The sequence below is a fragment of the Aspergillus campestris genome (genome assembly GCF_002847485.1).
Source record: "Aspergillus campestris IBT 28561 chromosome Unknown P168scaffold_5, whole genome shotgun sequence".
Classification (NCBI taxonomy): Eukaryota; Fungi; Ascomycota; class Eurotiomycetes; order Eurotiales; family Aspergillaceae; genus Aspergillus; species Aspergillus campestris.
The window spans coordinates 1784893-1807720 of record NW_020194340.1 but is presented as its reverse complement, the minus strand read 5'-3'; the positions used below and the strand labels follow the sequence as shown (position 1 = coordinate 1807720).

The window sequence follows — 22828 nt, the reverse complement described above, 5'->3', positions numbered from 1 at the left end:
AGAGGACCAACGGAAAGTTTCAATTCATTTTCCCCAATAGATAAAAGAAAGAGTCTATATCCCAGAATAGAGTACTTGTTCTAGTCTCGACCAAGAACGAATATAAGACGACCCAGGAACAAATAGCTCACGTATGAAAACGATGCTGCCACTCCACTTACGCGCCCACACACACATAGTATCCTAGCCAAAGACTCGAGAAGCTCGTTCCCACCCGTGGGTTCCACTTATTGTAGCTGGCCGCCCTGATTCCATACTGCTTCCGGTACTGTCCCTAGTATTCCCGCTATCCACCTTACGCCACCTATTGCAAGCGGCGCAGACAGCGCCGGGATGCGTCGGGGTCGGCGCATTGGTTCAGCCAGCTGTGGCTGTCGTAGTAGTGATAGCTCTCCTCGCTACTCCAGGGACAACCGACATCGGGGGCGGCGGCAGCGCATCCGTCGGCGGGTTACCCGTAGGCGTGTCGGGAACCCCGACGCAGTAGTAGGACTCGGCCCAGACGGCGCTGCAATCCGGCCCGACGGCCGGATTCCACGCGATGAAGTCGGCTACCGTGAAGGTACCGTACTGGGCGACAATCTTGTCGCAGGTGTCGTCGGCGACGGCCATGTAGAAGGTCGTGCAGGTGTCGATTAGGCCGTCCTGGGTGGGTGATGGCTTGGGGGCTGCCGTGATGGTTGGAGTCGGTGTCGTTGTGGTTGGTCGGGGCTGGCCGTTGTTGACTTCGATACAGTAGGAATTGCCTATCTTGATACCGGTGCAGTCGTCGAGAACGGAGGGGTTCTGTCTTGTGTGTTAGTTGGGATGGGTGGTGAGAGGAGAGAGAGAGAGAGAGAGAGATACGTAGGACACAAAGTCTCCATGGGACAATCCCCAGTAGAGCTCAAACCGTTCACAGGTGTAGGCCGGGTCGAGGGCCGTGTCGTACCAGGTGCAATCGGCCGCTGTGCCGGGGTCGACTGGGCCATCCTGTCGTCGATGGAGACGGGGATCCGCCAGTGTAGCTCCCACAAGGAGCGAACAGTGTAGAAGACGTCGTATACCCATAGTGTGGTGTTTGGGGATGAATGAAGAGAGTGGCATTGGTCTCTCCCTTATGAGCTATGAGAGATTCTCCAGTCGCTTGGGATGTCTTAGGTAGAGCGGAAATTGTGAATCCATCTTGGTCATCGCTAAGTACTAGCTAAGCCCGTGGGTGTAAATGGAGCAATTTGTGGCATTTGATCATGGCGCGTTGGTGGCGTTGGGCGTTGACATCTCGGAAGAAACTAAATTAGCGTTTCATGCCCTGATATTCCATCCCTTCCTCCTACTCTACTCTTCTTCCCTTTTCATTCCTCCACCATTCCGCTACCCGTTCCAATTCTAATGTCTGCCGAAGAGCTAGAAAACGAGGCTGAATATGGCCGTCTCCCATTCGACATCTTCCTCTCGGTAAGTATCTCCCTATCTCCCCGGCTCTATTCTGATCTGACCGGGAAACAACAGGAGCGGTGGCATCACAATGCCACCGGAGATACCCGGGAACATTGGGAGCGACTCGTCTGGGCATGGCAGGATCTGACGCTAATGGAGCGCTATGTATGTTTTCTTTCTCGTTCCCCCTACGGCAGCCAGCCTGACGGGTTGCCTTAAGCCGTATCAACACCGTGCGGAGTCCACTCCACCGGAGCTCAACGAGGAGATCACACGCGTGCTAGCCACGCACCAGACATCACACGAGCGGAATATCAGCCTCGTCAGCTGCGAAGGCTTGCAAACCGTCTGGCTGCGCACATGCTACGACCCGGATCTCACCGGGAAGTACGAAGAGATGAAGCAGGAGTCCGAGATCCCCGGGTGGGGGGTCTCGGGGGATAAAATCTTGGACGACCCCTCTCGCTATGACTTCGACGACGGTAGTGGGGGGCCCGACTCATGGCGACGAGTGATGGTTCGCGTTCCGGGACTTACGGACTTCCGCGGCGTTTTCGACATGAATGGCGACGGGACTAATCTGCAGTACATCAGTGGGCAGAATGACGAGGACACGGTAGCGCGTGCGCACGAGAGCGAGAAGTGGCGGGATCTCAGCCTCGCGCAGTTGCGAATCCAGGTCGGTCTGTACCTGCTGGACCGCGAGGCCATCGCGTCTGGATTTATCAAGGTTCTCTGGCTGGACGAGCATGGGCAGATTGCCTGGGAGAATCGGTTGGATCCCTTCACCTCCGAACTGGACCGGCTGACCGGCTCTCTCCTGAACGCTACGAGTTTGGTGGAATTGGCTGGCTATGACGGCACCCGCGGCGCTCTGATTGAACTCTAGAGACGCTGCAGGGGACTATGCAGTGTATGCAATATGCACCTCTCATGATGTAACTCCACGCGAACAGTGGGGGATCAGTGGACCCATGATGTTCAGCCTCGCATTAGTGGACGGATATATCCGTGCATCTCGCTTACAAACTGTTGACTTGAAGCTTAGCCTAGGTTATGTTGGCTTATTTTGGGCTGATGACTTTCATGAATTCTAGAAACAGATAGCTGTAGAGGACATATCTGGTTTACAAGTTATTTCTACAGGACTGTAGATGTGGGAAGAATTTCCGGACTAAGACAGCTATCCCAACAACCTACGTAGTTACAACGCGTTGTGCGGTTAAAACAATCTTCTTGAACCCGTCTCCCACCTGCAGGAAGCAAGGCCCCCCGCTCTACTGCCACTAGCTAGGTAAATACGGAGGAACGAATCAAATAAGCATATAACTCTTCCTGGGTTTAGCATGCCAATCTTCAAACCCTTTACCCTTCCAAGCTTACTACCACCCCATAATCACGCTAGGCAGACAGCTAGAAGCGAAAGTGGTCGACGGCGGCGCCGGCTCGTCAAGAAAAGGCGTGCAGTAAGGCTCCATGCTGCTGCTGCAATCCTCGGGCAACAAGGCCAAATCGAACCCCCTCTCGATATCCTGGTCGACCACCGGACAGTCCGTAATCCGCGACGCTCCCAGGCTTGAATAGGTAACGTTCGCCGTTGCGGTGACGGTACCAATGCTGCCCAAAGCGTGCGGGTCACAGTAAGTCACATTGGACGCCTCGGTGGCGGAAGGCAGCGGAGCCCAGTCGCCCGTTGGCAACGTCCAGGTATCGTTGTAGCTCACCGTGATGGGGATGTCCCAGTCGTCGGACCCCGGGGGGGAGACACAGATCGTACGGTTGACCAAGCTCGCGAGATTATCACACTTGGTGTGGATGATCGGGTTCCACGCTAGCAGCTCGGTGATGGTGAAGTCTTGATCGGCGAGAATGTCCTTGCAGGTCTCGTTGGCCGCAACCTGGAGAAGGGTTTCAGCGACGTGGAAATCACTTGAGCAACGAGGTATTGACAGGGGTGGGTTCCTCACCGTGTGGAGTGTGCAGCTGTCTCCCACACACAAAGTGTTTCCCACAGCGAGGCTCTCGCAGTTTAGGTCAATTCCGTTGTCGCTCAAAAGTCGATAGTATGCAAGATGGTTTGCTTCGGCAATCGACTCGCAGGTATCGCCTTCGGCCACGGTGTACTCGGTGCCCAGACATGGCGCGGATGAATTGGCCGTGCTGGTTTCTTTCCGTCAGTATCGCAAACAAACCGCATGCCTAGCACCCGAGGTTCTTACCTGGTAGGCGCCGGGGGAAATGTCACGGTTCCATGCGGATACGCCGTTGGGTCCACGCTGCAGGATGAAGCAAGCGAGGAGAAGGAATTCTCACGGACTCTCCGGTGCCCATATGTAGAGTTCAACAGACCAGATAGATACTTCAGCGTGCAGTCATCGCAGGCTTCGATAGTATGGTTGGTGATTGATGGCAGGCATAGTGAATGGGTCGTCCTGTGCGGCATGATTCATCAGCCCGAATTCCCAGTTCCACCGCGCTTTCGTGGACATACGAATCCTCTAGACACGCGACATCTTGCGACCACAACAAGGGGACTGCGATGGCATTGCCAGACTGCTTCGTGTAGTTGCCAAACGAGTACACGGTGTCTCCGCAGCGAGTGTTAACCAGTGTAGCGAAGCTCTGCATATGTATCAGCGTCCCAGTGTCTGGACCAGCGTTGCTCTGACAGGAAAGGGTACCTGGAGCGAGTCTCTGCAGGCGGGCTCGCAGTACTGCTCAAGAAATGTTTCGTTCTGGGGCACTTGGTTCACAATCTCAGCGGCGGTGATCAGCTTTCCCGGGCATGTTATGTTCGTCGTCAGAGCTGCCCGACATCCGGCTGGAATGAGAGTTCCTAGAGCAGCTGGGGTATCCCATATCTTCAAAGTGCTCACAAACGGCGGAAAGATGGCGCATATCACAGCGAGTATTTGTATCGAAGGGAATGCCATTGTGCTGAGAAGGTTTATCAATTCGGATCAATAGCACTGGATTCAATGTATGTCAGTCTTCGACACTTTGCAATCACACCCGACTTGCGCAAATTTCAACCCTTTTGTTCTGCGAGCGAGGCTCCCTTGCCAGGCGCCCAACGGATTCTTCTGTATAAAGAGCCACAGGATAAATCTCCCGAGCAGGGGTTTGTAGAATCTAGGCCCGGGCGAGAGCGAGGGGCGGTAGTAGGTACATCGTAGCGTCGACTATGCACTCGTCTACATGGAGTAGGACTTTTTGCTACTAATCCCAACAGGTATACTTCGTATAGGTAAGGTAACATCGCTTTGATCTGCAGAATGATACGCTAACTCTCTCAGCCTCTCAGCCTTTCAGCTTGTGCGGCTTTTACTTGCCTCCAGCACTATCACGTTGGGAGAGGGGGGGGGGGGGGGGGGGGGGGGGCCTAAAGATCCATATCCATGTCGGCTGGTATCAAGGATCTTAGCTTGGTGCCGATGTATCTTGATGGTCTGGAGAGACGCTTTCTGCATAAAGCATAGATCAGGGCACCTGGAGAGCGGAAATATGTCTCACCAAGTCAGTCATTTTACTTTCGCTCTTTTCTCTCAGACCCGGCCACTTTCTCGCATGCTACTGGACCCCAAAAGTCATGAAGCCAAGAATACTCTTTGCTTTTCTCCTTTTCTGTGTTGTACAGTGGCATTTAGCAACAGCCCAGCAGGGTTCAGAATGCAGTCTCTTGGAACCGTGCGAGAGCGGATGCTGCAGCCAGCATGGTGAGGTCGTCCTTCCACCAAAGGTTTACTTCCCACTGACTCGCATTTGAACAACAGGATCTTGTGGTTTTGGTCCTGATTTCTGCGGCGAGGGGTTAGTCGCCCTCATTCGATTCTTTATCTGCACCCAGTGAATGAACTAAGTGTCTTCTAGTTGTCAAGGATCGTGCGAGGCCACTGCTGAATGCGGCCAATATGCCCCAGAGGGCAGCTTTGACTGTCCTTTGAATGTCTGCTGCAGGTATGAATCCCCAGAGTCTGACGGGATACTATCATATTGAACCGCTTGATGACACTGATACTGACCGTTTTCTCAGCAAATTCGGGTTTTGCGGCACAACAGAAGACTTCTGCAGCAGTGAATGTCAAAACAAAGGTGGCTGCCTTCCGGTCTTGTAGGTCACTTCTACCTGAATCTATGGATAATCTCTAACATTACCATAGACGCCCGGAATGCCCCGAGAACGACGACGCAATGGCATTGGATGTGCGTATTGGATACTACGGCCTGTGGGGAGCCACCCGAGGCTGTGATGATTACTTGCCCGAAAACATTCCTGCCGGAGCATTGACCCATATCAATCTTGCCTTTGAATACGTCAGCGAAGAGCATGAGATCACAGACACTCAGGGTCAGGGTCCCATCGTGGCTCGAGTCTCGCGGCTCAAGAAGAAATATCCCGGTTTACGGGTGAACATCGCTCTTGGTTAGTATTAGCTTCTAACTACCTCATAACGTGTCCTAAATTGGCTTCAATCACTGTCCTAACGAAGCACTAGGTGGTTGGGTGTTCAACGACCCCCCGACCCAGCACCGGTTTTCGGAGATGGCGTCCACAGCGCCAAACCGAGAAAAGTTCATTGCATCGTTGATCCGGTATATCAGGCGCTACGGCCTAAATGGTGTCGACATAGGTTCGTAGACCGTCTTTGCAACCCCACGTATTGCAAATTGCAGCTAACAGACTGCAATAGACTGGGAGTATCCGGTTGCCGAAGACCGCGGTGGCTCCACGGTGGACTACGGCAACCTGGTCTTGCTTTGTTCTGATATCCGAGATGCTTTCGACCGTGAAGATCCGGGATGGCAACTGACCATCACCCTCCCAGCTAGCTACTGGTATCTGCGTGGTTTCGATTTGAAGAAACTCGAGGAACACGTCGACTGGTTCAACGTCATGACCTATGACATCCATGGGATCTGGGACCAGAAGAATATCTGGACCGGACCCTACTTGAAGGGCCACACTAACCTGACTGAGATAGATGAGGGTCTTGACCTGCTCTGGAGAAACGGGGTAACCTCCGACAAGGTCGTCATGGGCGTTGGTTTCTACGGCCGCTCATTCACCATCTCAGACCTGACATGCACTACCCCACCGTCGTGTACCTTTGATACTGCTGGCTTTGCGGGTGTCTGCACCAACGAAGCTGGGATTCTCTCGTACTCTGGTGTGCATTCCCTATTTTGATGGTCATTTCTCGCACCACCACGTTACTAACTACTCGGTGTAGAGGTCCTCAGCAAACAAGGCCAGTTGGGGTCCAAGACCTCCTACGACGAGGTATCCTCCGTGAAATGGATGGTGTACGGGTCTAATCAGGTTCGTACTTTGCAAGGATCGTGGGATGTATCGCACTGACAAAGTCTAGTGGATCTCCTTTGACGACGCGGAATCCTTCACTGCCAAAAAGAACTATCTCACTTCGCGGTGTTTGAAAGGCGTCATGATCTGGTCCATGGATCTAGACACCCAAGATCATCAGGCGATGACTGGTCTGTTTGGAGAAAAAGCAATGGAGGGTGCTCTCAGAGACACTGGACTCGATCCAGATGAAGCTGAACAATTGTCATTTGATCTCTCAGAATGGACCGGGGAGCTCTGCTATACCACACCCTCTTGCACGGACGGTACTCGCAACCAGCGGGGCCCGGATCAGGTGTGTAAGAGCGGCTACACTGCAGTTGAGATGGCCCATTCGCCGGACCAGAAGAACGCGGACTTCCCCATGCACGGTGCGTGTACGGAGGATTGGTGGCGCTACATCTGCTGTCCAACAAAAGCCATGCCACAGAACTGCGAGTGGATGGGAGCTCCCGAACGCTCAAGCTTTGGCTGTGATCGAGGCTGCGGTGCATCGCAATTTGAGCTCAACCACGACACATACATTGATGCAAAGGGTCATGGTGACTGCTTTTCCGGGGCACGGAGTGTAAGAACCAACATGAATCTGTTGTGAAGGTACTGGCGACGCTGACCAAAACTCTCTTAGCTCTGCTGTGATGGCACCGAGATCCTGAACAAGTGTCATTGGACCGGATGCGATCTCAATCCGGCAGGAAGTTTGTGTGAAGACGATGAAGTTTCTGTCGGGCTGCGTTATGATAAAGATGACGGCGGTAGGTTCAATCTGACGTACAACAATAGGTATTCCGGGCATTGACAAATCATCTAGGGCTGTGTGGCACTTCGAGGTTGGGTCCAGGGCCTGGTACCGAATGGCCTATATGGCGAGAGTTCTGTTGTCCTAAGAGCGGTACGTCTTATTGGAATTGTCTTCGGCATTGTTAGGTAGTTTATAACACTGACGAAGAGCACCCAGACGACTTTGAGAATTGCTCGTGGGCTATCGATGATTGCAATCCGGGACAATGTGCCAAAGACAAACTACAAGTCACGACGGCGCGGATACCGTCTTGGATGTACGCAAATACCATGTATGAATCAACCCAGTGCTATGGATTTCACATCCCCGAGATGATGAGCCCGGACTACAGGCTTTGCTGCGATCCTCCCTCGCGGTACAACGATCAATGGCCCGTCGAGCCCAGCTATCTATGGAGCCACTATTACGACGAACCCGACGATGATGTTACCTGGGAGTTTAGCGATAACTTTGGCAACAACAACAAAGACACCAGGCCGAGCGATATGGAAGATGATCCGGGCTCGGATCCCTACGGTTTTGTCATGCTGGATGGACCCCCGGGCTCGATCAACAATGGCTTTGATGCGCAGTACACCATCGTGACCCCCGATGAGCCGGTCAATGTGAAGAAGAGGAGCATTTCCACGACAAATCAGACATTACTGGATGCGGTCTTTGACCATTCCGAAGAGACCGTGTTGGTTTATTGTAATCATCCTGCCGATTCCAAGGAATGTCGTCAGATCTTCTACAAAGGAGCAGAGGACACGATCATCAGACTTCCCGACCATTCTGGAGAGGGTCCCTGGGCTCGCGTCGTCTCAATGGAACCTGTTAAGCGACTCGTGAAAAGAGATCTGCCAGATTGGGCCTTCCAGAAAAGAGAGGCCAGTCAGAACCAGAATGGTGAATTTTTGTCTAAATCATCCCACGATCCTTCACATTAACTAACCTGATCTAGGCCTGTATTCGTTGACATTTGACTACAACTTCCACTTGATCAAGCGCGAGGATGAGCAAGTGAATATTCGCGTGGACTACACGAATCTTCTGCCGTACTGGGACGAGATGACCAACTCGCCTGCCTCCAAGCGGAAGCGTTCAACAGACGACGCCCTGACCTATGCGGAATGGAGGGACCGCGTGGACCGGGCCAAAGTCTTAGACCCCAAACGCTCGCCACAGAACTACACCGGAAGGTTGGATGTCCGATCGCAGGACAGCAGCCTTCGACGTCGGTGGCAGGGAACTTTCATGAACTGGGTCAAGAAACTGACCACCGTCACCAAGACAGATGGCGGTACGCTCCCCATGGGACTCGTGCGGTCTCTAGTTCTCTACAGTGGACGCTTGATGTGCACCAACGACGCAACAACATTCACCGCCGGGATGGACATCACTGCCGACTTCAATATGGAGATGAACGCTCAATACTCCTACTACTTTTCCGGCACCGTCGTGCCGCCAACGGTCACGGATATGTATGCCTATGTGGGCGTTCATCCGCGAGTATACGCAGGGATTGGGATATCAGGCAATGCAGACCTCTACTACCCCAGTGAAAGGAAGAAGATCATCGATACCTTGTCCTACCCCGGTCTGGCGATCAAAGGAATCGCAGCCGTGGGACCAACCATGGACCTCTGGGGCCAGATCACTGGCCAGGTCACAGTCTCTGGCGACCTGCGGGTTGGAATGACGTATAAGTTCAAGCCCGTCGAGCTGTACTTCCCCAATAACGACGAGGCCGCCAATAACCTTGACGTTGAGGACATGGAAGAAACCCAGATCAACAACAATGGTCTAGAGCCCTCGATATCCGGTAGCGTCCGCGCCGATGTGGACATTAATATCCACGCCACCCCGGAGATCAACCTGGGCATCAAGATCGGGGGAGGGATAGGGCCGCTTAAGGGCACACTGGCCGACGCCCATGTTTCCGCCTTCGCCAATACGACGGTCAATTTCCATGCCCAAACATCGGCCGCGACCAACAATGGCGACAACAGTTGGGCGTATGAGTACTCGGTTAGCTTCCTTTACCGATTTGGTTTTGGCTGCATAGCCGAGATCTATAAGTATGGCAAATGGACCAGCGGCATCTGGTACCCGTTCCCTCAGCGCAGGATTCCCATAATTTCCAAAACATTTTCATCGTTACCGTCCACGAAGCGATCTCTCGACCATGGGCCGTTGCTCTCTGAAGAGCCTCTGTCTGGGGCCATCTTCGGCGGATCCGCGAAGGGCTGGGCCAACAGGGCTGTGCTCAGCTTGGACATTGATCCCTTCCATAGTTCCGGTAACGCATCCCTTGCCAAGCGCGAGGACTCTGATCTATCAACGAAAGAGCCACGGTTTACGCTTGGGTCATTCCAATGCACGACGTCCACTGGAAGCACCTGTGATGCTTTCACACCGAGTGCGAATACGCTACGGCGCGACCTTGTCGCCGCCTCGGACAGGAGCACCGGTCTCCAGAAAAGGGAAACGCCAACAGACTGCCCGAACCGTCTGCCCCGTCTCTACTACAATTGCGTGACCTTTTTCTCCGATATCACATTCCAAGGTCCCGCGGGGGCAGCCCAGATCCCCGGTATTTGCAGCAACGTTGAAAAGTTTCTGAACAATAACAAGCGCGCCAATTCCGGCTATACCCTGACGTGGGAGTCCTCTGTGAACCAACAACGGCGGAGAGACAGGGCTTGCCCATCAGGCTTCTGCGAGGCAGATAATGCCAACTACGAGCTAGCATCCCAGGGGACAGCAACTAAAGCGGCATTCAGCAACTGCGACGAGTTCCCCTTCGCGTCCGCCGAGGAAGGCGGATCCACCTTCCGCGGTCTGTATCCCGACGTGTTGGCAGGAACGGTGAGAACATGTGTGCCAACTTGGCAGAATGATGCTCAAGGACGGTGTCACAGTAAGTCCACCACCCCCTTCGTTCCCTAAATTTCCAAAAGAAGAAGTGTCCAACAGACGAGCAGACCTACTGAACAACCTCGAAACCAATGTCGAGTACTTCAACACATACGGTAGCCCAACGCTGGAGAATGCGTACTGGGCGCGATGGGGCCCGGCCAAGAACACCTGGGTATCGAAAAACGGCCTCGCAAGTCGACAGCGCCTGTCATCTTACCCGGCGGACGTTCCAATTCCAAAGGTCTTCGTCCCCGGCTTGTCCCAGGCGGACGTGGACGACCCCGCGAACCTGAGCTACTACCACAAGCGGAACTTCACCCTGTTCCTGACCTATCCACGCAACAACGAACAGCCCGACGCCCAGTGGCCCGACCAGGCCTTCACCGACGGGACGATCACGGGGAAGGGCAAGACGCCCCCCGCGACGGACACCGTCGCGTCTTCCACGCAGGTGATCTGCGCTGTCAATACCATGGGCCAGCAGCGCTACCGATTTGAAAGCCGCGCCAACGGGCTCTGCACGGACGGGCAGACGACCAAGAAATCATGGAAGGGGCTTGTTGACGTGCTCGTCGTTTATGAGTAAGATCCCATTTCGCGACGATGCCCGAAGCGTTGGACTAAGCAGTACCAAAATAGATGCAAGGTCGGCTTCAATGGATCCCCTCGACCCACGAAAAGAGACAATACCCCGCTGGGGTATCTAGGCGGAGACCCATACTATTGTAAGTGACATGCTGCCGGTTACGATGCTGCGACATTCACTAACGGGGCGAGTAGCGATTGAGCGGGTCGAGGGAACCGATCGCACAGTCTCCGTGCCCTCCGACTGGGATGGTCAGGAACTACGAGAATCGTGGGTGGTTACGGACGATGAGGTTCTAGGAACTGATGACTCTACTCAGAAGGGCTCCGAATAGTTTGCAAGGGCACAAGAGCTTGAGAGGCATATATGGAAAACTTTACCCCTTGGTAAGTGAGCTGTGGAAAAGGTGCTATATAGACCTAGGTTATATAGAGAAGGTTAGTAATATCAATAGGTGGTTTACGTCTTCTTGTACTTGTCTGTAGGTGTGGTGTATATAAACTTAACTAGTAGATCTCGAGTTCGGTTCGCTAGGATAATGCTTGCCCTTATTATCCGGTTCTTAATGTTAACGAAAAGACCTAACCCCCTCCTTATACTAGCATACTTGAAAACATCCTACGAGAACTAGAACCTAAGCAGTAATCACCACATCATAGTCTGGGATGAGATTGATAGAGATGTCACTATAGTCGAGGACAAAGCCAAAAGCAACCCAATTGGCCACACCCGACCATCTAACCTAGAACAGTTAGCCTGACATCCCATCGATCCACTCGCTGACTCATCACCTCAACCGCCGAAAAAAAGATCTCCAGCTATCCAGAAAGATAGAATCATCGCATCCAGATCTCACCTCCGAATACACCTCCGACTCTTCTCAACGCTCCGACACCCAACCAAATCAACCAAGAATCCCCAAGAAACTCAATCAAAATGTCCCGCGAAGCCTACCAAGCCCCCACCATGGGCGGCGGCAACCAGAACGCCTTCGCGACAGACGGCGCCGTCTCGTTGGAGGGTCCTATGGTCGCCTACCTGTGCGGCGAGTGCAACTCGCGCGTGTCGCTGAAGCGGGGCGACCAGATCCGGTGTAAGGAGTGTGGACATCGGGTGCTGTATAAGGAGCGGACGAAGAGGTATTTCTCTCTTTCTATTTTCTTTCTCTTTTCTTACTGGGATTTCTTTCCCATGTTGAGAGGGTGGATAGATGCTAACGTTGATTGATATGTAGGATGGTTCAGTTTGAGGCGCGATGAGTGGTTATCGACTCTTTTTTGTCGCTTGACTTGGCTTGGTGGATGATGGATGGTGGATGGATTGATAGAGGACGCCGGTGGTGAGGGTGAAGGACTTGAATTACGATTGATGTGTGTGCATTCGTTAGGGCGCTTGGAGTTTCACGGTGTGGCTTTTATCACATGAGAAATAATCATATCGAGGGCATGGGAGGAAAGACGGCTGATGGTGGAGAGTTTGGACTGCCTTGACTACTCTTTCTCTATGTAGCAGGTGGAGCCTCGTCATTCAGATATTCATTATCGTGCTACATACTTCTAAAATACCAGATATATTATTCTTGCTGTGCTCTTGTCAAGCTGTCATTGACTGACTTAACCAACGTAAGGTAAATAGATAGATCGGTTCATGTGAAAACAATGGTAGTGCGTCCCTGATGGGAGCGCTGAAAAAAACCCCGAAATAAAGAACAAAGATAAAAAGACATGTTTATGCACCGTAGCGATTATTCAAGCTTGTTCGTCACCTCAATAAACCCCTCCAGACATTTGAGCGACGAGCCGCTCTCGATCGCCCAGCGTGCCCGACGGACACCCTCCTTCCAGCGTCCGCCGCCGGGCCCCCGCTCAGTAATGACCTGGCCGTCGTCGCCAGGCCCCATGTTGCTCGTCTCGGACTCGCAGATGCCCGACGTGACCAAGAGGGCCGCCACGTTCAGGAGCACGAAGGTCAGGATGGGGTCGTCGCGGGGCAGCTCGTTGCGCAGAATACTCATCAGCTTGGCCGCGTTGTCCTTGGGCATCTTGCGCCCGAAGACGGCCGTCAGCGGGTGCGTCGGCAGCCCAAAGTCGGACGGTTGCAGCTGGAATGTTTCCACGTTGACCAGCGTGCGCGGGTTCTCCTCGTCTTCTTCGCTGTCGTCGTCGACCGCCCGCGCCGCGTCGAACGCAGGGTTGGGATACTCCGTCAGTCTCCAGCAGTTGGTCTTTCCGGCGCAGCTGATCTCGTCGAGATCCTCCTCGCCGCAGACTACCATTCCCTTCCTGCAGCCGTTCTGACGCAAGGCGTCTGCGAAGGTCGGGCCTAGGCTCTGATAGGCGACTCCGACGACGCGGGCTTCAATGGCCCAGTCGATGGGGTTGGCTAGCGGGCCCATCAGGTTGAAGATGGTCCGGAGGCCGAGACCGCGACGCACGGGGTCGGCGTACATCATCGCCTGGTGGAAGTTGGGGGCGAACAGGAACGCGTAGTTGGTCTGTTCGTACACCTGGGGAAGGTTATTGGCGGAGACGGCGGAGATCTTCGGGGAAGTGGGCTCAATCGCGTTCAGGACGTCGGCGGACCCGGAAAACGAGGTTTGGGCGCGATTCCCATGCTTTGCCATCATGAGGAGCGGCGAGGAAACAATCGAGGCGGTCGTGGAGATGTTGAAGGTGGAATGCGAATCGCCGCCGGTTCCGACAATGTCGCACTGAACGAGAGTTTCTGGTCAGCCATTTTCAACCCAGTACACTAACAGACCAAACAGACTCACCACACCACCATTGTATTTGCCCTCACCCTTCCCACGGGCCTTGACGGCGTTTTCCAAGGCGGTTCTATCCACCTGGCTGGCCGCCTCTCTCATGCGTTGGGAGCATTGCGCAATGACCGCTGCTTCCCGATCTTTCCCCGTCGAGTGAAGAAGAGTCAGCAAAGCCGCCGTCTGAATTGGCGACAGACGATCCTCAAAAATCAAGGCAAACGCAGCGGCAATCTCAGATGCCGTTACTGGCGCATTGGGCGCGGGGTAGGCGAGGTTCTTCAACAAGGGAGAAATCGAGACCTGGTTGGGTTTCTGGTCGAAGATGGAGGCAGACATCTTGACTGTGTGACAGACAGAGTCCAGAAGTGTATGAGTTGAGGAGGGGTCGAGTGATATAAAAGCCCAATGGAGAGTGACACGAACAAGGGCGATCTGACTCAATCGCGATCTGTAACCAAAATGCCCCTCTGCTTGCCGGCGATGTCGGCCACGGTCCGGCAGAATCCCTCACCGCCCACACCACCGACTATTCCCTTTTGGGTCGTCAAGATTTCCGTCTGGGAATTTATCGTTTCCCTTCACGATCATCCACGACTTCATCCTCCCGTCGGCAACACCTCCATTCTCGCGTCTTGGAGGTCTGGTCCTGGTCAATTCCCTCTCATAACGACTCAATCGACCTTTCCCATCCCATCCACCCCCGAATTCACGCACAATGCCCCCCCGCGTGCGTCTCTCCAGCGGCCGCATCGCCCAGCCGCTCCGACGCCAGACCGTCTGCCAATATGAGCGCCCCATCGCCGCGTCCTGGGCCAGGTCCGTAGCGACGGCCACGACCCCCGCCCCGTCGATCGAGCAAATGACCCACTCCGTCCCCCCGATCGCCAGATACCCTCCCTCGCAGCCGCCCTCGTACCGCAGGCCGGAAAATCGCCGGTCCCAGCTGTTGCGGCAGTACACCTCGCTGATCCGGACGACGCCGCTGATGCTCTTCCTGCAGCACGACAACCTCAAATCCGTGGAATGGGTGGCCATCCGTCGGGAGCTGAGCCGGGCCCTGCGGAAGGTCGACGAGCAGATCGCCGCCGAGGGCCGCAACGTCCCCGCGCTGGCGCCGCACGTCAAGATCCAGATCGTCCAGACGAGCATCTTCGAGGTCGCCCTCCGCATCGTCGAACACTTCCGCCCGACCACCAAGGCCACGGAGCCCTCCGCCGTCGACCCCGCCACGCAGACCTCCGCCGAGGTGCCGCTCGCCGCGTCGCCCGAGGACCCCACGCTCACGCACGACCTCTCGCGCGCCGCCCACGACGCCGTCCTCCCCTTCAAGGGCCATCACGAGCTCTCCAGCGTCCTCTTCGGCCCCGTCGCCGTGCTCTCCATCCCCGAGGTCTCCCCCGAGCACCTCAAGGCCGCGCTGACGGTGCTGGCCCCGCGCGCCACGGGCTTCCCCGTGCCCACCCGCAAGGCCAACCCCACCTGGCACGAGCTGCCCGTCCAGGACGGTCTCAACAAGCTGGCCCTGCTGGCCGCCCGCGTCGACGGCCGGGTCTTCGACCTCGAGCAGACCAAGTGGGTCGGCGGTATCCAGGGCGGCATGGACGGCCTGCGCTCGCAGCTCGTCACGGCCCTGCAGAGCATGGGCTCTGGCCTCACGAACGCGCTGGACGGCGCCGGCAAGAGCCTTTACTTTACGCTCGAGAGCCGGAAGAACGCGCTCGAGGAGGAGCAGAAGGGTCCTGCTGAGGGCGGTGACAAGGCTGATTCTTAAGCCTGTCTGGCGGGCTTAGAATTCGATGTATAATACACTATCTGTACTTGTCTTTTTCTTTCATATGTTGTCCCATGGTTTGTACTTTTTTAGCACGTCAGAATCTTTATCTGCACAGGAGTGAAGTGAATAGAATGCGAGAGCATTCTCTCTGGTATTAAAATATATCCCGTATCGTTTAATTAAAAGTAACTGGTTCAGTGAACCCGAATTTAACAAAACAACGCAAGCATGACCTCTACTTCCGCAGAACAACTCGGTCAACCACGTTTCTCCCCATGCTCCTCATGCCGCAGCCTCAACCGCGCATTCATCCCCACAATACACCGGACAAGGTCCCAATCGCCGTCCTTGCCCACCCAATCCGTCACCATGATCCCCGTGGACCAATCGCCGTCGTTGTCGCAGTGTCTCCGACAGAGATACTCCACAGTCGCCGGGTTCACCTTGGCAGCGATCTTCTCGGGCCAGGTGCCGAGTTTCCAGAAGTTGCTGGCGCTCAGGAAGTTCACGAAGAAGGGGTGGGAGCCGCCGCCAGACGGGAGGTGGCGGCGCTCGCCGGCGCGACGGCAGTGGTTCAGCACGTACTGGACCTTCTGGTGGATGGTGTGCTTGGCGAGGACCTCGTAGAAGTCCTGGATGCAGACGAGGCCGCTGGGGCAGGTGGCGTGGTCGCAGTTGTCGGCCCAGCCGCCGGCGTCGATGCCCCAGCCTTGGCCGTCGTGGAGGGCCTTGAGGCGGTCGTCGATGTCGAAGCGGCGGAGGAGGACGACCTTGCCGCGGGCGTCGCCGAGCGTGGGGATCTTGGGCCGCGTGTACCACTTGGGGTTGTCGGGGCGGGCGTAGTGGTCGGCGAGGATGCGGCTGAGTTGCTGGTCGGTGTGGGTGCCGGGGCCTTCGCGCTTGATGGAGACGATGAGGGTTTCGGAGGGGTTGGCGTCGAGGAAGTCGTGTATGTCGCGCATCAGGTCGCGCAGGTAGCGGTTGCCTTTGAAGGAGATGGGGAAGACGCCGTGCACGAGGATCAGCTCGTCGCGGGCGGCGTCGTCGGGGTACTGTGGCTGCACGCGGATGTCGAAGAAGCGCACCCCGTTCTGGAGCTGTTCCTTGGGGCTCACGGCCTGGCAGCGGACTGAGGGCGGGGCGACGTAGCAGGTCGCTGAGTTGTGGGTGCCCGGGATGGAGAGGGAGGACAGCAGGAGGCTGTCCTTGAGCTCCCCCATCCAGGAGTGCATCCTGGCGGAGGAGTAGATGGCCAGGTGGGCTTCCGGGGTCACGTAGACGGCCGTGAGATTGAGCTTGGGGTCGTCGCAGAGCGCCCTCATGGTCGCAGACTCGACGGTGGGAACGGGGGTGTGCACTTGATGGGGCTCGCCCTCGGCCTCGAAGATCCAGCGCAGTTTCTCCTTGTCCGAGTCGACATAGGTGCGGAGGTCGGTTTTCACCGTCTGGAAGGGGTCGACGCGGATTTCGACATCTTCATGCGCGAAGGGCTCACTGGCGGTGATCGACGCGTCGGCGCGGGTCCTGTTCGTGAAGACTCTGGTGACACTTTTGGTCAGGCCGAGGGGTCGCAAGCGCTCAATGCGCTTCAGCGTGACTGGCGTGGAGGTGAGGTTGCGAATGGTCAGATGGTCGGCCACCATGACGACGGTGGGAAAGTCCTTAGTTGTCTAAACGAGTGTTGTATACGGAATCGTGATGGTGTTGAATAGGAGAAAAATCCAAAGTTCAAGGGGAACAAGTCAATCCGTTGAATTCCCAAGGATCGGAAAATAGACCAGACTGCAGGCAAGGGGCATTATTGGCCGGGGCGGGCCAGGATGCGCGGAGTATGGGTCTGGAGATGTACTAGTCAGGACCAGCGCACCAATAATGGGGGGCATCGAGTGCCTCAGATCTCCCGGCAATTTGGTCCGAAACCTTTAAACAGATCATATTCTTCCGTACTCTGTAGTCTGTACTTATAGTGGACCGTCAACTCTGAAAAGGAGATTGCTAGGCCAGATAATTAATACGGTTGACTCTATAGGTACTATCGTTATACTCACTACCGCGTCACCATCCTCAACACCAGATACTTCAGAGTATATCCGATCTATCGTCCGCGTGAATGACGATCGGCATATTCCACCGAACTCAACGGACCCACTGGGACTATAGCTGAACTTAGATTACTTGATCAGGAATACATCGTGAGGTTCGCGTCGTGGAGAAGAAGAGCGGAAAGAAAAGGAAGAAAAGGAAGAAAAGATCCGCGCGGAATGCGGAGAAGGGTCACGTGCGATGACGCCCGCGGCATCGGTTATCGTCGGGGTTTCTGGCAGGAGGAGGAGATCAGTAGTCTCGTCCCCCCCCCCTTCTGCAGCGCCTTTTAACAATGGCCTCTGGTCGATTCGGTTTGTTTCTTCCTCCTAACTGTCTTTTACTTTGGTTTTGAGGTAGACACCGATCATGAGCTGTTTACGACGTTACGGTGGGAGCCTCCCCAGGGCTCTCCGATCATCCTCCCCGTGGAGAGCCGCTCCAGTCCCTTCTTTGGGGAGATACGTACCCCGCCGTCAGTTTCACGCTGCTCCAGCGCTGTGGGGGATCAAGTCACAGATGCTGAAGGATGTGGGGGAAGGTGAGTGACCATTCCAAGAGGAGATCCTATGGCAATGGCAGACCGCTCATTCTTGTCGCAACAGGCATCATGGAAGTCCAGATCATCCAGTGGTACGTCGAGGAAGGCGCCCATATCGAGGAGTGGAAGCCGTTGTGTCAATATCAGTCGGACAAGGCCGTAGACGATGTCAGTACCTCTTTCGCTTGTCGAATGTCTACAGCCGCTAACAGCTTGAATAGATCACGTCGAGGTATGAAGGGGTGGTCAAGAAGCTTCATTTCCAAGCTGACGACACTGTTCCAACCGGCCAGGTAGGTAGACTCAACTTCTAATATCTCTAAGACACCAATGCTAACTACCTCCGAAAGGCACTCTGCGATATAGAAGTCGACGACAAACAGTACCCCGATGAGCATCCTCCACCGGAACCTGCACCACAGCCCACAGCTACTCCCCCTCCTTCAGAGCCCGTACCAACACAGCCCACGGCGACCTCTGCACCCACCCCTCCTGTAAATAACACCCCGGTCAGCCCTCCCAAATCCCGAGTCGCAATGCTGGCGACCCCCGCAGTGCGGGGCATGCTCAAGACCCTCAACGTCAACATCCAAGACGTCAATGGAACCGGTAAAGACGGGCGCGTCCTCAAGGAAGACGTGCAGCGTTTCGTTGCCAACCGCGACTCCGCAGCCGCAGCCCCAGTCCCATCCCCGGCCCCAACAACCGCACCTCAAACCGAAACGGCCGTCGACCTCTCGCCGTTCCAAGCCCAAATGTTCAAGACCATGACACGCTCGCTCAACATCCCACACTTCCTCTACGCCGACGAGCTCAACATCAGCAACATCACCGCGCTGCGCAAGAGACTCGCCAACAACCCCAAGGACCCGCAGAAAATCACCTTCCTCTCCTTCGTCGTCAAAGCAGTCTCCCTCGCCCTGAACGACTACCCCCTCCTCAACGCCAAGCTCGACACATCCAGCAACGCCGACAAACCACAGCTAATCATGCGCCCACGACACAACATCGGCGTCGCAATGGACACGCCCACAGGACTAATCGTCCCCAACGTGAAAGACGTCGCCAACCGCTCCATCGCAGACATCGCTGCGGAGATCACGCGCCTCGCGGCCCTAGGCCAGCAGGGCAAGCTGACGCCGGCCGACCTCAGCGGCGGCACCATCACCGTGTCCAACATTGGCAACATCGGCGGCACCTACGTCGGCCCGGTCGTCATCCCCAACGAGATGGCCATCCTGGGCATCGGCAAGTCGCGCACCATGCCTGTCTACAATGACGAAGGGCAGGTGGTTCCAGCCGAGCTGGTCAACTTCAGCTGGAGCGCGGACCACCGCGTCGTAGACGGGGCGACGATGGCGCGCATGGCGACTAAGATCAAGGAGATGATGGAGGCGCCGGAGGGGATGTTGCTTAATATGCGATAGCCGGATTGGGTATATTAAATCAATGCATTAGATTTATACTACAGTATGAAGTATGGCCATGACGTCATTTAGACCGTAATTATAGGATAGAGATCAAGCTAATGTCATGGAAGTCATAGTGTGTGAAAGATTGTATGAAATGAACCAGCAAGTCCGTGATAAAGCTAGAATAGAACGCCTGAACGCATGCGCAAGCCCAATCAATCGACATAACAATCGGAATACGAATCCAGCAGCAGCAGGGGTCTAGCTGTGACTGAAAACTCCATGAAAACGCCCGAACCAAATCCATCCGTCCATCGTCCCATTCCGTAGAAAAAAGCCAAATTCCAAACAAAAGACCAAAGACCAAAGACCAAAAAAGCACGACCAAGATATCAAGCGAAGAAAGACAAAAACAACAAAAGAGGAAGCGGAAGAGGAAGAAGAGGAAAGGAAGGTCACTCAAACTCCGCCACCTTCCCCCTCACCAAGCTCCTCACCTCCTCCTTCACCACCTCCGGCGCAACATCCGCATCAACGGTCATCGCATCCCACTCGCCCTCGGGCTCCTCCAGATCATTCAGCTGCGACTGCACCATACTGCTCTTCATGTAGTGGGCCTGGCGCTGGGTCACCCGGCGGAAGAGGGCATCCTCGTCGAGACGCAGGTACACGAAGTGGATCTGGACGTTGGGGGCGCCGTAGGCGGCGACGCGCATGACGTCGCGGTATTTGCGCTTGAGGGCGGAGCAGGCGACGACGACGCCGGCGGGCGGGTGGAAGTTGTTGGATTCGGAGGGGGACAGCGCGTCGATGGCTGCTTGGCGGAGCGAGATGAGCCAGTCCCATCTGTCGGCGTCTGTGAGGGGCGTGCCGGAGCTCATTTTTTCTTTGTTGGATTTGGTGTGGAACTTGTTTGGTTAGCTTTTGCTTTGTTTTTCATGCCGAGATGTTTTGAAAGGTGTATAGAAGGATAGATACTCACATCGTCACCCTCTAAGAACGGTATCCCTAGATCCTGATGGATTCCCTTTCCGACGGTGCTCTTCCCACAGCCGGCTGGGCCGGTGACGACCCAGATGTGCTGCGTGGGAGCCCTGTGCGCGGCCAATCCGAGCATGGAGGCAGACGACTGATTCAAGGCGCCTGTGACTGCCGCGGCATTACTGCGAGGCGGCTGGATGCGTTCCCCGGCGGACAACATGGTGGAACGAACGGTGAGGTGATAATCGAGCAATAGATGTTGCGTTCTTCGGGAGACGACCGTAGTAGATTCAAGTTTGGGAAGATGCCTAGGAAGGAAAAGCGCCAGAAGGATGGAAGGGAGGAAAGAAGTCTATGACGCTTGCGGAGGGGACGGAGCGATTCGTTGTTTGGGAAAGGGGAAGGAAAGAAAGATTGTATGGTTCGACCAATCGGTGGTCCAGTGGTATACAGTTCAGCCGTGGTTGGGCACGATGGGGTGCGATGGCGGGTTAATACAGGAAATGAAGTGGGGTTGTTATAGCTGGCAGGATGGAAGGGAGAAGAAGAAGTATGGAAGTATGGAAGTTGGGTCGGTGGGTCATGGACAGGCCCGGGAGGGGGGGGGGGAAGAAAGGGTTTATATTTCTTTCTATCTGATATTGGATCATATCACAAGAATGATATTGATAATGATGACCGTGACCAAGGCCATGACCATGCAGGGTACCGTTAGGACATCAGGCGGTCCTTTTCAGTCAATGTTTAGTGTTGAGTGATTCATCCTGTCGATTGTCTTCCAGCTGTTCCATTTTGGCCATCCTGATCAATCAATCAACCCTTGCGGTTCAGGATTAAGGGGCAGGAGGAGAAAGGGATACATCATTTCGATACCCGGGGGCGAGTGGGGACAAACCATCAGCAGGAAAAGTAAAGAGACAAGAAAGAGTCCGGCGGGCTGGTTGTTAGCGGGAGATCCGATCGAGTGGATGCTGTTTGCTCTGAAAGGCATTCCTTCATTTTTCCCCCCGTTCCCAACAATGTCTGTACCACGTTGGAAGGGACCATGTCTGCCCAAAGGGTTGGACTTTCACAAGGCGGATCGCATTCCCCGGTCCAGCGAGCACCTTGTCTTTGTGTTTCTTTGTGGTGCATGGTGCAAGGGGAGCCGGGAGAGCCCCGTCTGGAAGAGATGATGTCACCCGTTCCCTTGCGCCGGGGAAGAAGAATCAATCAATAACAAAGGATAATGAAACGATTGATCATCCAGCCTAATGGAGGCGTAATCCGACCGTATTGACCGTGTATTAGGGAATCCACCCCCACGCTATCCCCCTTTGTGAAGTAGTTTCTGTTTCATGGATTCTTTCCCTCAACCCAAGGGCGAGAAAAAAGGAGACAAAAAGGAGTGTCCTTTTCTTGAATTCACCGGCCTAGACGATCCCACTGGTTCAGGAACCAGCTGTCCCACTTTGTCTCTTGGATTGCCCGAATTTCATCTGTGGATGGATTATCATTGACCTGTCACCGTACTTTTGATCAACATGGAACAGGTCTAATTCCAACAAATCACGGGAACAAAAAACAATAGTATGTATCAATCATAAGCACCGATTCAAACATCCAAATAAATCAATAAAAAAATATCAATCCTGCATGTATCCGTCTGCACTTACCCGACTGCCAACTCTGCCACGGAAAACATCCCCAGTCAGCGCTGCTCCTAATCCGGCTGCAACACCCCTCCGGGCATTGCGGCCAGACGCACGGGTATCGATGGCTCAGCCCGGGGGGAATACAGGCTGAGATTTGCCGACGAACGGTAACAGTGGACACTGTCCCAGTCGGATTGGACTTTACCCATCAGCCCCGGAAACGTGTTTCCAGGCTGGGTCGGGTTTTGAACCTTCTCTACCAATCAAAGTGGAGCCCCATGCCCCTCGTGCCCCTAGTCGTGTCTGTTATGGACGGGAAAATTGAGTCCAACTAACAGACGTCTCAAGTCCATGCCCAGTCCAGTCCAGTTCAGCCCATGTCAGTCGCTCATGTCATTCAGCTCCAGTGTTGGTTTACCCCTCATCCTTGTCCACTCGTCGAAGAAACCGCCGTCATCTGTCAATCAGAGCAGGGATGTAAGAGATAGAGATGTCTTCGTCAATGGTCATCTGCATAGTGGATCCATCCGTATCGGTCTGAGCCGTCTTATTGCGGAAGAGTCCGTCAAC

General features: G+C 54.8%; 12 protein-coding genes across 12 annotated transcripts; 6 read left to right on the top strand and 6 right to left on the bottom strand.

Annotated features, from left to right (window-relative positions):
* Positions 1-304: 304 nt before the first annotated feature.
* P168DRAFT_326936 (LysM peptidoglycan-binding domain-containing protein) lies at positions 305-1179 on the bottom strand (the record flags this gene model as incomplete). Its single annotated transcript, XM_024841177.1, has 3 exons — positions 847-1179; positions 419-786; positions 305-365 (listed from the first exon to the last, which is right to left on the bottom strand). Exons 1-3 carry the CDS (start codon positions 1084-1086, stop codon positions 305-307), a joined length of 669 nt encoding a protein of 222 aa, XP_024693833.1. The 5' UTR covers positions 1087-1179.
* Positions 1180-1371: 192 nt separating this feature from the next.
* On the top strand, positions 1372-2302 carry P168DRAFT_252492 (uncharacterized protein; the record flags this gene model as incomplete). The annotated part of the gene is made up of 2 exons (XM_024834333.1): positions 1372-1545; positions 1640-2302. Coding segments are annotated over 2 exons (837 nt in total), but the record flags the coding sequence as incomplete, so codon positions are not given.
* Positions 2303-2801: 499 nt separating this feature from the next.
* Positions 2802-4352, bottom strand: P168DRAFT_318263 (LysM peptidoglycan-binding domain-containing protein; the record flags this gene model as incomplete). Its single annotated transcript, XM_024840186.1, has 4 exons — positions 2802-3579; positions 3639-3851; positions 3911-4041; positions 4101-4352. 4 exons carry the CDS (start codon positions 4350-4352, stop codon positions 2802-2804), a joined length of 1374 nt encoding a protein of 457 aa, XP_024693831.1.
* An 839-nt stretch (positions 4353-5191) lies between these two features.
* Positions 5192-6887, top strand: P168DRAFT_211822 (glycoside hydrolase; the record flags this gene model as incomplete). The annotated part of the gene is made up of 8 exons (XM_024833057.1): positions 5192-5229; positions 5290-5376; positions 5453-5525; positions 5599-5842; positions 5916-6050; positions 6111-6587; positions 6651-6739; positions 6789-6887. Coding segments are annotated over 8 exons (1242 nt in total), but the record flags the coding sequence as incomplete, so codon positions are not given.
* Positions 6888-7003: 116 nt separating this feature from the next.
* Positions 7004-11217, top strand: P168DRAFT_310631 (uncharacterized protein; the record flags this gene model as incomplete). The annotated part of the gene is made up of 6 exons (XM_024839413.1): positions 7004-7076; positions 7713-8471; positions 8527-8865; positions 8899-10485; positions 10532-11066; positions 11124-11217. The coding sequence occupies 6 exons, from the start codon at positions 7004-7006 to the stop codon at positions 11215-11217; spliced, it is 3387 nt and encodes a 1128-aa protein (XP_024693829.1).
* Positions 11218-12006: 789 nt separating this feature from the next.
* P168DRAFT_318261 (Rpo12/RPC10 RNA polymerase subunit family protein) lies at positions 12007-12329 on the top strand (the record flags this gene model as incomplete). Its single annotated transcript, XM_024840185.1, has 2 exons — positions 12007-12209; positions 12305-12329. The coding sequence occupies 2 exons, from the start codon at positions 12007-12009 to the stop codon at positions 12327-12329; spliced, it is 228 nt and encodes a 75-aa protein (XP_024693828.1).
* Positions 12330-12374: 45 nt separating this feature from the next.
* On the bottom strand, positions 12375-14257 carry P168DRAFT_310630 (anthranilate phosphoribosyltransferase). Its single transcript, XM_024839412.1, has 2 exons — positions 13844-14257; positions 12375-13780 (listed from the first exon to the last, which is right to left on the bottom strand). The coding sequence occupies exons 1-2, from the start codon at positions 14168-14170 to the stop codon at positions 12815-12817; spliced, it is 1293 nt and encodes a 430-aa protein (XP_024693827.1). The 5' UTR covers positions 14171-14257; the 3' UTR covers positions 12375-12814.
* Positions 14258-14435: 178 nt separating this feature from the next.
* On the top strand, positions 14436-15736 carry P168DRAFT_252483 (mitochondrial 54S ribosomal protein uL10m). Its single transcript, XM_024834332.1, has one exon. It carries the CDS (start codon positions 14550-14552, stop codon positions 15603-15605), a length of 1056 nt encoding a protein of 351 aa, XP_024693826.1. The 5' UTR covers positions 14436-14549; the 3' UTR covers positions 15606-15736.
* A 129-nt stretch (positions 15737-15865) lies between these two features.
* P168DRAFT_235245 (phosphatidylinositol-specific phospholipase C) lies at positions 15866-17251 on the bottom strand (the record flags this gene model as incomplete). The annotated part of the gene is made up of 1 exon (XM_024833451.1): positions 15866-17251. One exon carries the CDS (start codon positions 17249-17251, stop codon positions 15866-15868), a length of 1386 nt encoding a protein of 461 aa, XP_024693825.1.
* A 736-nt stretch (positions 17252-17987) lies between these two features.
* On the top strand, positions 17988-19679 carry P168DRAFT_252478 (putative 2-oxo acid dehydrogenases acyltransferase). The gene is made up of 4 exons (XM_024834331.1): positions 17988-18231; positions 18296-18399; positions 18453-18524; positions 18582-19679. The coding sequence occupies exons 1-4, from the start codon at positions 18060-18062 to the stop codon at positions 19656-19658; spliced, it is 1425 nt and encodes a 474-aa protein (XP_024693824.1). The 5' UTR covers positions 17988-18059; the 3' UTR covers positions 19659-19679.
* Positions 19680-19718: 39 nt separating this feature from the next.
* P168DRAFT_252476 (gluconokinase) lies at positions 19719-21196 on the bottom strand. Its single transcript, XM_024834330.1, has 2 exons — positions 20626-21196; positions 19719-20551 (listed from the first exon to the last, which is right to left on the bottom strand). The coding sequence occupies exons 1-2, from the start codon at positions 20842-20844 to the stop codon at positions 20099-20101; spliced, it is 672 nt and encodes a 223-aa protein (XP_024693823.1). The 5' UTR covers positions 20845-21196; the 3' UTR covers positions 19719-20098.
* A 63-nt stretch (positions 21197-21259) lies between these two features.
* On the bottom strand, positions 21260-21677 carry P168DRAFT_290021 (uncharacterized protein). The gene has a single exon (XM_024837122.1). The coding sequence runs from the start codon at positions 21613-21615 to the stop codon at positions 21430-21432; it is 186 nt and encodes a 61-aa protein (XP_024693822.1). The 5' UTR covers positions 21616-21677; the 3' UTR covers positions 21260-21429.
* Between the last annotated feature and the right edge of the window lie 1151 nt (positions 21678-22828).

Coding starts and splice junctions, on each gene's coding strand:
- P168DRAFT_290021 (XM_024837122.1), bottom strand. CDS start 21,615: ATGCCTTTCAGAGCAAACAGCATCCACTCGATCGGATCTCCCGCTAAC.
- P168DRAFT_310630 (XM_024839412.1), bottom strand. CDS start 14,170: ATGTCTGCCTCCATCTTCGACCAGAAACCCAACCAGGTCTCGATTTCT. Junction 13,781..13,843: donor GCAAATACAATGGTGGTGTG/GTGAGTCTGTTT, acceptor ACTCTCGTTCAG/TGCGACATTGTCGGAACCGG.
- P168DRAFT_252483 (XM_024834332.1), top strand. CDS start 14,550: ATGCCCCCCCGCGTGCGTCTCTCCAGCGGCCGCATCGCCCAGCCGCTC.
- P168DRAFT_252478 (XM_024834331.1), top strand. CDS start 18,060: ATGAGCTGTTTACGACGTTACGGTGGGAGCCTCCCCAGGGCTCTCCGA. Junction 18,232..18,295: donor GCTGAAGGATGTGGGGGAAG/GTGAGTGACCAT, acceptor TTGTCGCAACAG/GCATCATGGAAGTCCAGATC. Junction 18,400..18,452: donor CGGACAAGGCCGTAGACGAT/GTCAGTACCTCT, acceptor CAGCTTGAATAG/ATCACGTCGAGGTATGAAGG.
- P168DRAFT_252476 (XM_024834330.1), bottom strand. CDS start 20,844: ATGTTGTCCGCCGGGGAACGCATCCAGCCGCCTCGCAGTAATGCCGCG. Junction 20,552..20,625: donor CGTTCTTAGAGGGTGACGAT/GTGAGTATCTAT, acceptor TAACCAAACAAG/TTCCACACCAAATCCAACAA.